Source organism: Pogona vitticeps, chromosome 4, assembly GCF_051106095.1.
Source record: "Pogona vitticeps strain Pit_001003342236 chromosome 4, PviZW2.1, whole genome shotgun sequence".
Classification (NCBI taxonomy): domain Eukaryota; kingdom Metazoa; phylum Chordata; class Lepidosauria; order Squamata; family Agamidae; genus Pogona; species Pogona vitticeps.
In genome coordinates, this window is record NC_135786.1 from 64,514,711 (window position 1) to 64,532,420 (window position 17,710).

A 17,710-nucleotide genomic window follows, 5' to 3' on the forward strand; every position below is an offset into this window, starting at 1 on the left:
ATAAGAGCCTTAATTTTGCTGTGCAAAATCAAGCTCTTTGATGAGGCTATAGAGACTAATGTACTGGAACATTAAAAAAACTAGAGTTTCTAACTTTTTCCCTGGAGCAGGATCCCTGTGCTTGAAACAGAGGCACGTGAAGCCAACTTTTAAGAGGCGTGAAGCTTTTTCTGGCATAGCAATGCAGTGGCTGGGAAAGCTCCAGCAACTGAACTTGGCCAGTGGCCACTAAAACAGGGGTGGGGCAACCTGTGTGGTGGAAGCATCCCCGAATGATTTATTCAGTCCCTTCTGCTGCCACCAATGATTTGTAGCACACCTACACACGCAGACGCAGACACGCCCGACACACACCACAGCAGAATAACAAAACCAGAACGCCATGGTTTTCTACTTTCCATTGGGAATAGAATCAGATGCTCTGTTCTGCCCAGTGACAGAGCTCTATGGTGCAGGAGTATGCTCTGGCACCCTCCCAAACCACAGCTATACCTGCAGCTGTATTTTAATGGCAGAGGCATCAAACCTAAACTGGAACAATGGTGCAGACCCCATTGAGGATTTCAAGATGGGTTCCAGTGCTCACCCCCCAAGCCCTAGGAACAGCCTTAAGAGACCTGCTTGGGTGTGTGTGTGTGTGAAGAGGCAGTAACTGTTCTTGAAATAGCATTCCTAAATTCTAATTCAGAATATTTATTACATTTAACAGAGTAGCACAATTCACAAGCATCAAGATGTGTCCAATTCAGAATAGCTGAGTTTATTCAGTACTGTATTTGTTTAGGATTGCAGCCTACCATCTCCAGTCCCAGATTTTCAGTCTTCTTAATCACCTTCTTTTCCTGACTGACTGCTGTAAATATGTTGCTACCCCACAGCAGTAGCAACTCTCTCTTTGTTCAAAGGGTATACAACAGATAGGAAGATATAGTCCAAACACCACAATTGGAAACAAAGGCTTGTTTTAGAGATGGCATGTTAGGGGAAAAGATAACAAGAAATCCAGCTTCCACTCTGAATAACATGTTGCAGTCTAGTCACTAGAAGGGTGATATGCAAGCTTTTCACTAAAACCCACATTTGCCATCTTACAGTATTTCGGTCTGTTTTTATTTGAATTACCTTGGTGATTTAGATGCCCAGCTGCAGAGCCAGAGGTTGGCAGTTTGGTTTCCCACTGAGCCTCCTAGGGGCAAAGCCAGTCTGCATGGCTTGGGCAAGCTGAACAGTCCAGGGTGCCCCCAAAAGAAGGGAATGGCAAACTACTTTTGATATTCTCTACCCAGAAAAGTGTCACTGTAACTCAGAAATGATGGCACAGGATTATTTTATTGTTATCTGGATACATATATGCTTGTGATACCTCATAACATGACCCCTAACCTCGTGACAATGTATGCTATAGGAAAACAGAGGTCTTAATTTACAAAGCACCACTAATCTCAGCTATTCATCATCAGTAATCTCAACTATTTACTGGCAATCCTTGAATTTAGAACTTCCCTTTCCTTTCTTCTCCTTTCCTTTCCTTCTTGCTCCTTTGGCTTTAGCACTCACAGCAAATAGTTTTGCATACTCCCAATGGCCAACCTTACCAGGAGACTTAAGAGCAGCCCGGGAAAACAGAAAAATGACAGGTCTGGAAACAGAAGCTATTAGCAATCAAAACCATTGTTTTAAGTGGTTAGGTTCTCAGATCAGTCTTCAGAACATAACAGTACCACCAAAATATCCAGAAGGCCTAAAAAGGTTTCCAGATATAATACCAGTCAACCTCTTTCTTTAGGAACCTGTTTGAATACTATATGAGTAACTCTTACCTTCCCATGGCTTTCATCATGACCTAGAAATGGAATAGATTGCAGGTCATATGGGATCATAGTGTAAATGGTTTTGAATAAATGGTGGTGTTTGGACCAAAAACCAAGAATAAGCAAAAATCAAACAAACAAAACCTGGCATGTACACTTATCTTTTTCATTCTCAGTTCTTTGGCTATCCATAAATCACTGACAATCATTGTTTCACTGAATTCAGTGTATATTTTATTTCCACAAAGTAACAGCATGATTCATTGATAAGAATTAGGCTGGCCAGACCTGGCTGCAGGAAACTGTGGAAATATCGGTATACATTTTATTGAACGCACATAGACTCTGAAGGGCAGCGCTGAACATGTGCTAAACAGTTACTTTCTTTTATCAGCAAGGAAACTGAAACCAGAATATGACTACATTAAATTCCAGAAGCTGGGGTTCAGTACAGAACTAACCACAAGCATTTTGCACAATAAAATTGACATGATTCAATATATTTTCAAACTGCAACAAAAAGATGCCCCTGCAAACCCCTTTTCTTCAGGAATTCAAGAAGATATATTATTGTGCAAAACAGTCAGACTTTCAAAAACATTCAGCTCTTGTAAGTAGAAAACAAAATTAAAATATAACACGTGCTTTTAGCTGATTAAAAGCATTGGCCCCCACAAAACTCCTGCAGAAATTAGTATTCAACAACTTTTTGGTATAGATTATTGATATGGATGTTAAACGTAGATCTCCCTAAAATGGGAAATATTCTGTTTCCATGATGTATTGAAGAGAATCTTCAGATTGTGGTTACTACGAACACTTAACACCTTAAACATGCTTTTGTCTACTTAAAAGCATATATACAGTCCCATACATTTGGTTGGGGCTCATTTCTTGCTACAATCTGAGTTAATCTCAGAATGAATTTACCACATCAGTTTTTAATAACAACCAAGTCCTGAAACTATAGAAAGTTAATCAGTAGCAAGATGCACTGACTTACAGATTCAATTCAAACCTCAACTTGCTGCGTCATAAAATGACCCACTGCTGCTCAAACCACTTTAGGACCTCACGATTTGATCCAAGTCCCTAACCTGAGGTACGATTTGGAAATTATATCCAATTGGAAGGATGCTGACTCCTGTTGACTACCATTAACAATACGTGATTGGTTACATATTGTTTCCTCTGTGTTGCAATTGGATGTAATTTGCAGGCATAGCAACTGCTCAGGAGGAAATTAGACCTGCCAGATAGCAGACAGATAGTTGCAGGATTTTTGTGCAATGTGTCTTCAACTTTGAATCCCACACCCCCAAGAGAGCAGCTAATTGCTTTTTAAAATTTATTTCTTAATGGAACTAAATTAGATTAGCAAGAATTGTTGCTTCTCTTCCTCCTCATCTCATGCTAGTGTCACTGCCTCACCACCATCCCCGACAGGCTTCCATGTATCCTTGTCTTTCCCTTCATAATATATAGCCTACATTCGCTACACATCCGGAAGTAGGTCCTGCACTGTGTTTGAATTATGCTCATTATGGTTTTTAAGATACGTGTTCTTGTATATTGGTTATCTATGTGGACAAAGATATGTGAACTCATAAATTACACACTCGGTGCCATCTGGCAAAGGCTAGCAATCAAAACAGTTGGAAGATTGGTTCCACAAAATCTGAAACATCAATATCCAGTGTGAAATTCAGAGAGGATGGATTTCATAAACATCCTTACTCTTATCTTGTATGAGAGAGCATTCAAGTGAGATATTTTAGAAGTAGTTTCATCAATTCCCAGTGATACTCTATGTTGAGCAAGGATTCAAATCCAGGTTTCCCGAGTCCTAATCAATCACTCTATCCACTAAACCACACAGGGTATCCATCTTATCTTAGCCCAGTAATATTCAATTGCTTTCAAGAAAAGCAAAAAACAATCAGAAGTCCCCCTGAATTTGGCATGTCGCTTCAAGGAATAAGCCACATCTGAAAGTTGGCAATGCATCTTTTTGTTAACTGACATTAGACAAGGGCCTTCCATTGGGCAAATATTATATTTCTCTAAAGTGTTGCCTGATAATTTTTTTTCTGGCCTGCTTATGTCACTCCTAATGAGCACAAAGAAGGACTTATTTTAATTTCCAAATAAGCATTGTCTTATGCTGAAGTCAGTGAAGTGCAGAATGACATGGTTAGAGGAGAATATAGTCATTCAATCAAACGATACCTAGACCACAAATCTGACTGCATAACAGCTCTGAGTTGTTATCCTCCCCATATTACGGGCTCTTGTTAAGATGTAGAGCCCAAAATGTCCATTAAGTGCAATGGTGTCCTTATCCCTGTGTTAAATATGTCTGTGCATGTCTCCATATTGTGTATTTCCAAGTCTCAGAGACTGCTGATGCCAAATTCATAACAAAATATTTTGTATCACATCCTGTTATGTGAAGTGTTCCCACAATTTCTTCTTGCATTTCCTCTGTGACCTAGCTATTCAACATCCCTTACAGAGCTTCCCCTGGTCAATCAAGAATGTCTGTGCCATCCAGCACAGCTGTGTCAGCTGTCAACTATGCAGCTAACACCTAACCTGGGAAATGGACAATGGAGGAAGGCTAGATTGGGGAATATTTGATCATTGTGACTTCATTTCTGCACCAGCCAATAAAAACAAGGAAAAGTAAAGGGTAGATCAAATTGGAGGCATGAGTGATTTTTAGCTGCATTTTTCATTTGCCCTCAAGGCAGCTTTATAAAACCCAAATACATTTTCTTGTCCCCCTATTGCCCATCATAGTTGCAAGTCAACATTCTGCCTAATAACAGAATGTGTACTTTTCTACTCATCTACATCATATTATCATCTCCAAAATGATTAAAATCATAAATTAAGTCCAGAGGACATGCTGTTTTCAGTAGCCGCATGCTATTGATTTATGTAGCCCATATTTCATTTTAATTTCATTGCTCAAAATTCAGCCGATTCCCACAAGTGTCTGGGACTCCCCACCCCCTGCAGCTGTGTATTGATTTCTAATTGTCACCCTATTATGCCTTTTCCTTAAATTTCTCAACAGACGTATTCTAATGCATGCGCTGGCCAACTCTCAGTTGGATAACGGAAGCTTGCTCTGCTGGAAACTCGTCTGACCATCTGGTCACATGTTGAAGTGCCTGCTGCCTTGACTACTCATGAATATTGCCCAGCTTGATTTATGACATAGCAATGTCTCTGGGCAAATTCAGCTGTATCGATTCTCCACTGGCTGTGTATTTGGCTGCTGGGCCATTACTCTCCATTGTAAACAGTTTGCATGTCTTAGAATTCTCATGTATAGGTGTGGATTTCCTGGAGGACACTGGAGAGTTGGTGGGGCTCAGCTGCACAGCAGTCGTATCTTGCACTGTATGCTCGCTGGTTTCAATTTCAAAGGCCGTGTTCCCAGGTTTGATGAGTCCAAGATTGGCCCCTGGTTTGGATTTTCTTGACCCATGAGCAGGTGGCCTTCGGCTGCAGACACAACATGCCCCAAAGAAAGTGAAAGCCACAACCAAAAGAATGGGCCCAATGACGATAGGGGGGTTATTAACTGGCAAGAATGTTCCAAAAGCAAATGCACCCACCAGGGTAATGTTAATACCTGCTAGCATGATGCACAACCCACAGGCACAGCAGAGAGCCGGGGAAGGTAGTCCCTGTGGCCTGGTTTTTTTCTTGCTTGGTTTCTGGGACAAAGGAGTGCTGCTCTTTTCAATGAACATGTTGGCTGGTGTCTCACATGTGCCCCTCAATTTTACTGGTACCCACAAGATAGTCACTTTTCTGAATTTCTGTAAAATAAATGGGAAGAGAGATATATGAGCAAACATGATTTCATTCAACCTTTAAACAGATGCTATTTACAAATATTGGTGCTGGTTTAAAAAAGAAACATGCTTCTTCATTTATACATATTACTGTTTGCAGTGAACTGGTTCTTGACAGTGGCATGGCTGGTTCTTGAATAAAGCTCCAAAATTATCAAGGGACCCACTGCCTTAAGACTTCATCCAAGTCCAATTTGCACAGAGTGTCTAAGAGGATCAGATACAGCTAAAGAGATTTCTTAATTTGCTAGTTCCACCTCCTTCAAGTTGAGGGGGCATTGACCTGTGGGGTCTCCAGCTCCTGGAAACAGTACTGGCTTGCACACTGTCTTGCACCCCATGATAGTGAGCAGCTACGTTTCAAAAAGTATTTATTTTGTCTCCCACCCCAGTGACACACTTAATAGAGGCGGGTGACTCCTATTTCATAGGGGCAACAAGCCTGCTCCGGAGTTTAGTGCAAACTTTACACGAGTTATACAAAGTGCAGAGCCCTATAATTGCATGGCCTATCTTCCCTCTCAGTCTGGTGGGAACTTCTTATATCATAGTGCTCCTGTGTTCCTATCTACTCCCTGCATTGAAACCACCTTGGGCTGCTTCAGAAATAAAGGGGAATTCCACCAGGGGAAATAAGTTGTGTGGTTTTCAGATTTTGGTAGTTATATGACAGGGTTCCACAGTTGAATAAACTGAGTTAGATGCTAATAGTACTTTAGGTGACTGGTACAACCGTGTATATTTAGCTTTTCTTTGAACCCTTTCACAGCCTCCTTCACCTTCACAACAAACTCCTTCACCTTCACATCAGACTGAAACTCTCTTTGACATTCTTCTCTCACTATACAGTACTACAGTACTCTCTGAAACATTCTTCTTGAAACAAAAGACATTCAGACTGAACTGTTACTCTGCCTCTCCACTCTTCACCCCTCACCCCTTCACAGTTTCCCATAGGCAGTGATTGCCTATGCCAAAGAGTCAGAGGGAAGGGAGAAGTTGCCCATCACAAGCCCTATCCCCTAATGAGTTCAGCACCCTGGATAGCTCCTTTGAAGTTCTGAAAGACTAAAGGACCAGAAATGTTCTTGTTGGAATTATTACCAAATAATATAAATACACAAAGCTACTACCCAATATCACATGTTCTGACAGCAGCTAGATTAGTATGGGCACAGGTCTGTAAGGAGGGAGATCCACCAAAGTATGACATGATCATTAAAAAAAAAACTAGAATGTGCAGAAATGGATAGACTAACAAAGAGATTAAAAGGACAACAAAAGCTGGAATTTATTTTATGACTGGTGGAAAGCAAAAGTTCAATAATAAATAGAAATTAAAATGAACAATATGGAGAAGATCTTGCTGGAAGAAATATATCAGTGTATAAGATTGCTTGTAGGCTAAGCTTTACAATATGTTTCTTATTTTATATATGGTGCTGTCTTTGCATATTTGTACATTTTATGTTGGAAAATAAAAAATATTCACTGCCCCTGCAACACTGGAGTCACCAGAATCCACTAACATTGTCCCTCTTCAGCCTTAACCTACTAACCTATAGCAGAATGACAACCCTTGAAGCTGCATTCTACTTTTTCCTTCCTAATCAGAGAGAGAGAGAGAGAGAGAGAGAGAGAGAGAGAGATAGCACAATAGTATAAAGATTACACAGTTTCCCCCTAATTCAGACAGTCTGTAAAATATATGCTGTAGCAATGGGAAAGTATCAGGAAAGAGAGTAAATGGCAGCAGAAAAGTATTGGGGGACAATAAGCAGAAGAAGTACATCTAAGGTTGTACTAAGATGCAAGGGAATGAGGAAGAAACAAGGAAAAATAAGTTTTCAATGGGATTCATTAAGATATCCTCTGTGAGATAAGGTTAAGAAGGATAAGATTGTCCTTCCAGTGTTTGAATCATACTTTTTTTAAAAAAAAATCTTTACTTTTAGCACCACTTACCCTGCCATCTGCCAAAACTGTTCTTTAATTATATGCTGTCCAGTCATTCCAATGTATGGTGCCTCTTGCCAGAGTTTCCCAGGTACAGAGTACTCAGAAGCTGTGTACTGTTCCCTTTTTCTGGTGGTGCTATAGGATTGTGCAGCTTGCCCAGAGCTACACAGGTGGGCTTTTCTTCTGGGAGGTTGTGGGTGGGAGGGCAGTGAGCCAGAGTTCCCATCCTCCCCATCACTCACCCTCGGGCACCCAAAGGGACAACTGTACTAGCTGATGGGAGACTGCAACTGAGCCCCTCAGGGCCTTACCCATGGCAAGTTCAGGCTCTGGGCCCAGCTGCAATAGTGACACCAAGGGCATCAGGAAGGCAACAGAGGGCACCAAGGAGCTCTGCAAGAGGCAGGGTCAGACAAGGTGCCAATGGTTGGAGATGCTGTGGGTCCTGATGGCAATTTTAATTGAATTTTTATTGTATTTTAATCATTTTAATTTTTTATTGAATTTAATTGAATTTTAATTGTTGTAAGCCACCCAGATACCTTTGGGTAGAGTGGGCGGCATATAAGTTAAATAAATAAATAAATAAATAAATAAATAAATAAATAAATAAATAAATAAATAAATAAATAAATAAATAAATAAATAAATGCTTTGGGAACTGAGGGGTCAGGAGTTATAAAAGGAGAGAGCAAGCAGGGGAAGAAGATAGGAGAGGACAATAAAGATGATGGTGATGAGGCTGAGAAGGAGTGGAGTAATGTCTGTGTCTGGTCTGTGAACCCATGATCTCCAGGGAACCCTGCTTACTCACCCATGTGAACCTTGTCTGCTCCTTTGTTGTGGCAAAGCCTGAACCCTCAAGCCACAGGGGAACAAGAGTCAAGGTCTGCTTATGATCCTTGAACAGGAAGCACCAGTTTGACCAGGAGGCAAGACCGCCGCTCCTACTGCAATGGAGTGATGCCATTTGGGCAGGCAACACCAATCCAAGCTCCTAAGAGAGTTGGAGAGGGTCGTGCCAGCCTAGGAGGGACCTGACCAAGAGTGTTGGGGACCGTTCTGGGCAGATTAATCAGAATGACCCTGGACACAACTGCAGCAAGGCAACACCTAAAATGCCATACGAGTAGTCTTGTGGAGCTGTGTAACAGACAAAAAAGAAATTGATGGTATGCATCCAATATAATGGCTATACGTGCTAATTAAATTGTAATTTTTTTAAAAAAAAGCACACTTAAATTTTAGATGTTGGTATGTAATATAATGTAAAAATGGTAAAATGAGATACTAGATCTCAACAATGTCAATTTCATGTTTTCTCCCACTTTCTTTTCTTTCTGTGGCCCCTGAAGAAGGCCATAAACTTCAAGTCAAAACACACTGAACAGGTTTTAAACTATCATAAAGCACATTTTAATAGATCCTGAGACTTTGCTCTCTCTTACACAATTGCTTAAATTAAACATTATCAGTTCCTGTTTAGTTTCACAGCCCCAGTGAGAGGAAAACTAAGATGGAGGGGAGGAGATGCTGGACTTGGGGAAGGTCCAGGTGGTGCAGTGAACCACTCTGGGCCAGAGACTTTGTGGGCATTGTAGTGAATTGGGATACTATCCTATAGGGAAAATATAAGCATCTAGGCCTGGGGAAAGGCTTGGGTACAGTCTTTGACACACACCCTCCCTCGTTTATTGTTTCTGAACAGAAGGTTGTTTGACTGCAACTCTGCACTCGTGCTGTCCCACAGAGGGCATAGAGACATTCACAGAGGCACAGTAGGAAATCCAAACTCCAGTTCATTATCCAGTCATGATCATAAAGAAGGAAGCTTTCCTTACTAACTTAGCTTCCATTTCCTGGATAAGTCTTTCCCTAAGCAAAGTGCTTCACACTGTAGAGAAAGGCAACAGTGAAAAACACAGGACTGTTCAGCCATCAGCTATCAACATGAAGAAAAACTGCAAAATAATTGCAGTTGCCTGGCCGAAGACAGATAACAAACATGAAACTCCATTCTACTGTCAGGCAGGCTCTTGCTTTATCCAAACATTGACAGGTTGCATTCCACAAAAGTCATCTGAATCACGGCCAGACTGTCTACTTGCCGTAATATACAGAATTAACAAATGCCACATACTGGCATGGTGCTAAAATTAAGCTCTGGCATACTCTGCTACTTTCTTTTTTAATGAATTTGAAGTATAATTTTGCGTGAAGCTATAGTTTATGCTGTATGTTTAGTATATTTAGTATATGCTTTGCATTTCTCTCACACATTTGAAGCATCCAGAGCCCTTTAGGTACATTATCTCAGTAATTCTCAGAAGAAGCATTTGACGGAGGATGGTAGAAATAAGATGCATTTCCCACCTTTCTGCCTTCATGGAACTTAAGGCCATATATGTGTGTGACACCCAAGCCCTAGAAGTTATCTTTTATGTAAGAAGCTGCTTTGAGGTCTCCTCCAGCCATGGGGCAATTTTGTCCTTTTTTCACTTCATGACAAATTATTGTGGAGCTTACGGTGATGTACTGTATGTTCAAACCTGTTTAAGAAAGCCACTTTGAACTTGTTTACAAAACCTGAAAGAAATCCAAAGCTGCTGCAAGAACTAGTTTTCGATAACTACTTTTTTTTCATTTTGTTAATTCAAAACATAATTGACTGCTTCCAATTGGGAAGCTCTGATGCATAAGTGAATTTTCTGTGGGAAGCACCTTAGTGGCGAACCCTGCCTCCACACTCCAGAATTAACCACAGCTTTTTGAAAAAAGGCTCCCAAGGGAACAAAAAGGCATGGAAAGTCGTGGATTTTGACATTGTTCAAATTGAGACAGGGCTTACACTGGGTTGATGGCAGGAAAAACCTTTATGTGGCATGTGCTGAATCAGGTACATTATGGAGAAATGGTGTTCCATCTGGAAGAGCAGAATGTCTCTACCTGGAGAGTCTTGATATTACTCAGTCTAAGTACTAAGCAAGCCAAACCTCAATTCTATTCCAAAACTGGACAAGACCAGATATGTTCAGAGTGGTCTGACAGCATCCAAGTGGTGTCCCAAGGCAGACAGTGCCTAGACCATTTAGATCTAACTGGTCCAGTTGTAAACAGCCAGGGATGGGGAAAAGGAGGAATGCCGTGAGGCAGGCAGGCACAGGTATTCCACAAGACAAAGTCAAGGCAGTCCAAGGTCATACAGAGCAGGGCACACACACAAGAGTGGGGATACAAGGAACGAAGTCAGTAGGGTCCAGAGCTCAGGTGACATATTTTCCCAACAGCTTTACAGTCCCAAAGGTGAGGCTTATATTGGTCAGCTGCTGGGGCCCCACCTTGATCTCAGCCACAGGGAGAGATCTCCTATGGAGAAAGGAGAATTTTTCCCTCAAAAGACCCCTTATGAAATTTTAAAAAATCTGTTTTTTTGTCCATTCAGTTCCTGAAGGCTGGGAAGAAGGCCATCCTTCTCCTCTGGCTCTGGACCTGAGCTGTCTCTATTTGTTTCAGCCTCTAGTACAAGGATCAAGGGGTTTCAGGGCCAGTCCGGTCATCCTCATCTTTTTCTTTAGGGGGATCCAGGCTATCCCTAACAGAGCAGCCCACCAGCAGGGCCACGAGAGAGCCAGAATCATTGTGATTCCAGAGCTGATTGTGGAAAAGGTCATGACCTCGGTCAAAGCTGACCAAGCAGAATATGTGGCCACCTGGAGCCAGGATAAACCTTAAAATGTTGTCAAAGGGCAGGCAATGGAATGCATCCTGATGCCAGCCTAAGAAACAGAGATAGGTGCCCAGGCGTTAAAGCAGTGGTAGACAACCTTGAGAGGTCTTGTGGAACCACATGCAAAAACCGAGCTTTCTCATCCTCTCCTGTTGCTCACTCTGAGATCTGTCTCCCTGCCTGGAGACTGAGAGAAGCAGAGCAATTCCTGTGAGACCTTAGCTAGCGGCCTGAGACCTGGCTACAAGAATTCAACCCATTTAAGTTTCTGAAGTTTAAAAATGAGCACTGAGCAATAGCAACCAGTGCAACTGGTAGAAGACTGTAGCCTCCATTATTTCCATAAAATACGCACATCAATTGTCTGTTCCTCCCCTGGAAGAATTTGGTTTCCTTTGCTACATATTTAAGTGCAGACTATACACAGATAAGGACAACGATATGTGTCAACTATTTTGCAGTGTTCACACCAGATAATTTAACTTAGCTTTTCCATATTACGCATTGTTTTTCCAACGCCAAATGTGAATGCACCTACTGAAGCCTGCTGCCAAAGCTCCAGCAGTGTTGGGAACAGACCCAAGCAGAAGGGAACAGATTTGTTTCTCAGTGACTGGGTTAAGCAAAACCAATGCATTGTGTTAGTCCCTGACCAGTGCAAAAATATTTGGGGTGCTGCCTTCTGTAGAGACTCTATCTCTGTACAGTATCCCCCCTCTTCAGAGAACTGCATTTCTGTAATTAGAAGATGGAGGAGCTGTGGGCTCCACACACACAAAACCACAATTGAGTCAGTCTATTGTGATGCATGTAAAAGCATCTGCAGTTGAGATCAGTGGGGCAGGTGAAGCTGAAGGTGAGACCAGCAGGCTCATTCTGGGTTACTCCTAGGATTAACAAATAGAGGACTACCAGAGTGTGAGGAAAACTGGTTATGGAGGTCTGAAGCCAGACCAAAACAGTCCAAGCTGAGCCAATTTGGCTTGCATAACAGAGCTGCCATAAGACAAGAGTTCTCAACCTTTTGTGCAACAAATGTTTTGGATGTCATCTACCAGATGTCACAGCCTACATGGCCGTTTGTAAGAGTGAGAATCACTACCTCTGCAGATCTCATCAGTCCCCCCATGATAGCACTTTTTGCCTGTTTCTACGGTGCTTTGTTTGAAACATTTTTCATTTTCACTTCATTCATTCAAAATTTAAATGATTATTGGCCTTCAGTTCTACCACTGCAATTAGGTTAGGTTAGGTAAGTAGACTTCACCCATGTTAACAAGTCAAATGAAAGCTGGTGTTGAAAAACACCACCTTTGGTGAGTTTTATAGACTGAGAATAGGAGATAAACACTTACATTTGGCATAAAAGGTTACAGCTAGAGAAGGCCAAATTGAATCAATAGAAATTATGGAGGGGTTAACTTGCTAAATCTCTATTGATTATATGGGCCTACTCCAGTGCAATTTATTTTGCTGAGCAACAGGATTTTGACCAGGGTTCCCTATCCTTTCAGTGAAAATTAAGTCCGTCATGAAGATAAGCTAAGAGGAACTCCTTTCTTATCTCACCTCTTCCACTAACTCACTGGGGTGATGTACATGCTTACTTTAGAAGGAACAGTCTTTTATATGAAAATGCTCTCTCTTTGAAAGACTGCACAGCCCAAGTCTATTTTTTAGATAAACAACCATAAGAAAAGGTGTGCATTGCATTTCTCTGGAAATCATAAGCGTTCTTTAGAAATCTGCATCTAATAAAGGATCTCATGCAAATGAGTGTCTCCCTTGGACCACTCTTCCTCAGTCACACATCCCTCCTCTCTTTTGATGACATGCAGGTGTGGCAATCCTACACTTCAGCAGTTCTCAAGGCTAGGGGAAATAACAGAGACCAGCACTGGCAGTTGCACACCAGCAATGGGACAGACCTCCATCTCTCGTTGTGGTGCAACAGTAGGAATTATGCCTCCATTCCTTCTGGCTTCCTTACAAAATTGTATCTTGTAATCATAATGGAGCCAGGTTAGAACAAACATGGTGCAGCATCTGATGCAACTCTGTGCTTTGAAATAAGTGCAATCCAAAGTAGGTTGCCAGAAAAGACTAGGTTGGAGAGATATTGAATAATTATCTTTTTAATCTGCTGTAAGGAATTTAATACAGGGCATATAGAATAGATCATGTTTTTCTCTAGTCTTCTTTCATCCTTTCCCTTCAACTCATGCACTGATCTCAGCTGACTGGTGGCTGAGGCAGTTCTCTCACATTGGCAAACTGGGTTGGCTGCCAAGAAAGGCCAAATAGAAGATCTGGCACATAGTCTTTTTTTTTCCTGCATAGAATCTGATTAAATAAAGGGGAGCTTTGTGAAAACACCCCATGAGCTGCACGTTAGCATGTTAATTGTGTGTTTAGGGATGTCAGTTTATCTCTAGCATCAAAATATCTAGAGATGGCCCTTTACAGGGGAACACAGCTTTGCTGTTATCATTATTGATGTCAAATGTCTTTATTTCTGACACATGTAAATTCCTTGACCAAATTCCTGTTGGAAGCAACCAGATGCATAAGGGAAATCACACAATTGGATTTCTCTTTTCACATGCTGTTACATGGCCAGGCTGACCATCTATTGGTGGATGGCAGGGCGGGGGAATGTAATGAAACTTTCATCCAGGTTCCTCATCTATCTGAGGTGAAGTCTACAGCTAAAGTGGTTGCCCAGCTGTGATGCCCTGTTTCTGAAAACTGCTTGCTAGGGAAGTTTGCCAGGTGCTTGTGCTACATATTATTCCCATGCCATGTCAGAGGAAGACATTTTTTATTTCTACTGACTTCTGAATCAGTCTTGTTTTATACCTGCTGTACTGTTTTCATTCCTGTTGTAAATCTACAATGGTTTCTTTTTATTCTTTTGTTGGAAATTACACTAAGAATAAATAAAATGAAAAATGCATCAGTGAAATAAATTAATAAACAATAGGATACATTCCCTCATTTAAAATGTATCATTCCATTTTGCCTCCACGCAGGAAAAAACTGCCATTCTTTGGTTATAACTATATTCCAAAACTGCTAGCTTCCTTAAACCTCTTTTTTTTTCATTTTGGGTGCAGGCCTATGCTTGCTTACATGACAGTAAGTCCCACTGAACTCTGTAGGACTTAGTTCTTAGTAAACATATAGAAACTTGCACTCATCATCTCATCAAACATATAGAAGCCTGCACTCTTCGTCTCTGAATTTGCTTAAAGCTATTATCTCACAAGATACTGATAAATAAGCTTTTATTTGAATTAGTAAAACTTACTTCTTGATTTGAGTTTAGAACCAGATTGTCATACCATTGTACCAAAATCCAATGGCTGAAAGTATGGCACAGTCATAAATAAATAAATAAAATACATTTCTAGACTCATGTGTAAACCATGCAAGAAGGCTTCTCCAATGGCAGTTCTTTTGTGTAACACATTAAAGGCCTTAGCTACTAAACTACCTTTTCCTCTGATGATGTGAGCATCTTGTCATGTATTGGCAGAACATCAGCTTGCATGGGCTACAGATGTCTGGCAACAGAGGTATAGTGGGAGTTTGTCTTGGTCTTAGAGAGTACCCAAGAGAAGAATATATACCAATGATATGTCACGGAAGTACGGTCATCATATTGTTGAATCAGGGAGATGGAAACATGTACTGAAGGTCTTCTGTGAGCTCAAATAACAATATGATTTCTCAGAGGCATTACAATGAATAAGAAGATCTCATGTTTTATTAAATGAAATATACCCTGTAGCATTGCTAGGAATCAATATGATTGGACATTAGCACTGTGCAAAGGCATAGACCATTTCAGACACAACTTTTTGTTTTCCTATTCAGAGATCATTTCACCTCAGAAAGAACAAGTAGTCTGATACTTGTCAAGTGTACCATGAGGGTCCATTTTGTCAGATGTACATGAGATTGATGGTCCCACTTACACCTAATTGCTGCCCTGTATTGCTTTCAGGAAAACCAAATTCTTGTGCTAAATTTAACAACTGTGTGCGCAGTCTCTTTTTCAATGGAAACTATGTCCATGTGCTGGTTCAAATATAAGACCATCCTTCCAAAAGAAGTGAAAAACTTTCTATAGTGAGACAATATTGATGTGCATTTGGGAGGGAAAGCATGTTTTTGAGAGGAAAGGAAATTATTTTATTAATTTACTTACATATGATATTTATCAAAGACCAATTCAACTGACCAGTGAGAACCACTGTTTTTCTTCACCATGAGTGGCAATGATAAACTACTCCTTGAACATCCTACATAACCTAGAAGCCCTGAAAGGGTCACTACAATTTGGAAGTGATTTGACAGCATGCAGTAATAATTCAGTTGCAAACTAAGCAACATCAGTATGTTGGAAAGGAACACTGAGGATATAAAAATGGAAGCAAACAAAAGTACTGATAAACATTACATTTTTAAGGGGTTCAGAAGAAAATTCTGAACTTCAGTGATCAGTCTGTACTCGAGCTGTACTAGCATCAAAGTAAACCAGATCAGAATTAATTCTAAATTTCCCGAAATTCAAAGAATGAAGCTGAATTAATATACAAGTATGTAGAAAGTTATATATCTAAGGAGAAAACTCCCACATTTCAGTAGAAATGGGTAGAATATTAACTAATCTTCACTGACATCTTCAAGAAGCATTGGAAGTGATCTTTGAAGATCTCATGTCACATATAAAGAAACACATTGTGATTTCAAAAGAGTGGCTGATCACTCAACTCTTTCTTCTCTTTCTTTTATTATGACACAGCATCTGAAGTCTACCAGACACTCCACAGGGAAATAAACTGCCAGTCCCCTGCATGTGACCCCCAAATTCCAGAGTTTCAAAACTGTTCCACAGTAAATATTGATAAAGCAATACTCTTAACCAAGTAGCAACTAATGTGGACTCAACTCAACTAATGTGGACTCCCAGACTATTTATCTCACAAAAAACATTTATTTTAAAAAATATATTTTAAAGGAAGGAATATTACCTGGACGTCAGTCGCATTTCAAAGATAGCAAGAGGAGGTATGTATCCTTCAGATGCTTTCATTTCCCATTTAACTACTAGAAAAAACCTTCTGGGGAAAAGGAGGCAAATAGGTTCAAGAAATCTTGAAGGAAAGTTGACTCCCAAGACCGGAGAAGAGAGGATTCCTTGATAGGGGCGAAGTTCACCGGGCTCTCACCAGCTTGGGAAACTTGGGCTGAGCCTAAGAGCCCTGGAGGTCTTGAAGAACTCTCTGGGAGCAGGTCCTCCATGAGGTGGGCTGCTCGGGTCTTCTGCAGCCTGGGGTGGTCCCAATCGAAGCTCGGGTGGAACAGGTCGCTTCAGAGAGCCGCCTCCCACCTCCTCCGGGAGGAGAGCCTGCCTTCTCCGATGGCGAGGAAGATCCCCGTGCCACATGTTTGCCTGCTCTCCCGTCCACGCAAAACAGCGGGGAGCTCGCCTCTCCCGGCTCCGGTGAGGTAGCCAGCTCTGGGCGGCTCCACGAGAAGGCTGTCAGCGGCACATCACTTCGACAGGGCTTGGAGGTAGGCGACCCACTCGGCTTGCCTCAGCGCAGCCTGGAGGAGGACGGCGGCTCCTTCCCATGTTTCCTGGCGCTGTTCACAGCTATGGTGCTGAAAATAGCCGCGGCTCCAGAGTTAGTTGCGTCGCAGGCGATCGCCGCTAGGGGCGGTGCGGACCCAGCAATTTCCCCCACTAAGCCACCAACACAACTTCTTTCTCCCCTTCAAGCCCCCCCGCCCCCGCCCCCCCCCTCCGCCTCGTCCAATTCCTTATTGCCAAAGCAGAATCCGCGGCGGAAACGACCGCCTTTCAAACAGCAGGGAAGACGTTGAGGAAAGGCCCTGCGGCTTCTCCCACCCCAATTTGAATCTCGACTGCCCTCTCAGGGTCTGCAGGGACATGCCTCTCCCATGGAAGGGGAATGGAGATCGCTGAGCCCCGCCTGCCTCTCCCTGGCTCCTTTGTTCTGCGAGCGCGGAATCCCACCCGCCCTCACCTCGACACACAAGGACCTGCTTCTCTCATTCAGCGCTCGGGAAGCAAGAAAGGAAGCAGAACCTTCCTTTGGAACACGTTTCACTTCATTCTCTTCTCTTTAGGGAGATGCAGGGAACTAAACCTTGAAGTGAAATTACACCGGTGAGAGATAAGCAGAAAAGTCGAAAGCAAATGTGCATTGCCATTGCCTAGCAGAGAAACTGAGTAAAAAGGGCGGGGTGGGGTGGGGTGACATCCACAAGGACGTCGCCTTTACTGCCTCTCTTTCTCCTTAAAAAAG

General features: G+C 41.8%; 1 protein-coding gene across 1 annotated transcript; it reads right to left on the reverse strand.

The window, feature by feature from the left end:
• Positions 1–2,019: 2,019 nt before the first annotated feature.
• TMEM275 (transmembrane protein 275) lies at positions 2,020–17,054 on the reverse strand. Its single transcript, XM_072997591.2, has 2 exons — positions 16,409–17,054; positions 2,020–5,647 (listed from the first exon to the last, which is right to left on the reverse strand). Exon 2 carries the CDS (start codon positions 5,576–5,578, stop codon positions 5,030–5,032), a length of 549 nt encoding a protein of 182 aa, XP_072853692.2. The 5' UTR covers positions 5,579–5,647; positions 16,409–17,054; the 3' UTR covers positions 2,020–5,029.
• Between the last annotated feature and the right edge of the window lie 656 nt (positions 17,055–17,710).

Bases quoted from the DNA above. Each gene is read 5' to 3' on its own strand.
- TMEM275 (XM_072997591.2), bottom strand. From the start codon at position 5,578: ATGTTCATTGAAAAGAGCAGCACTCCTTTGTCCCAGAAACCAAGCAAG.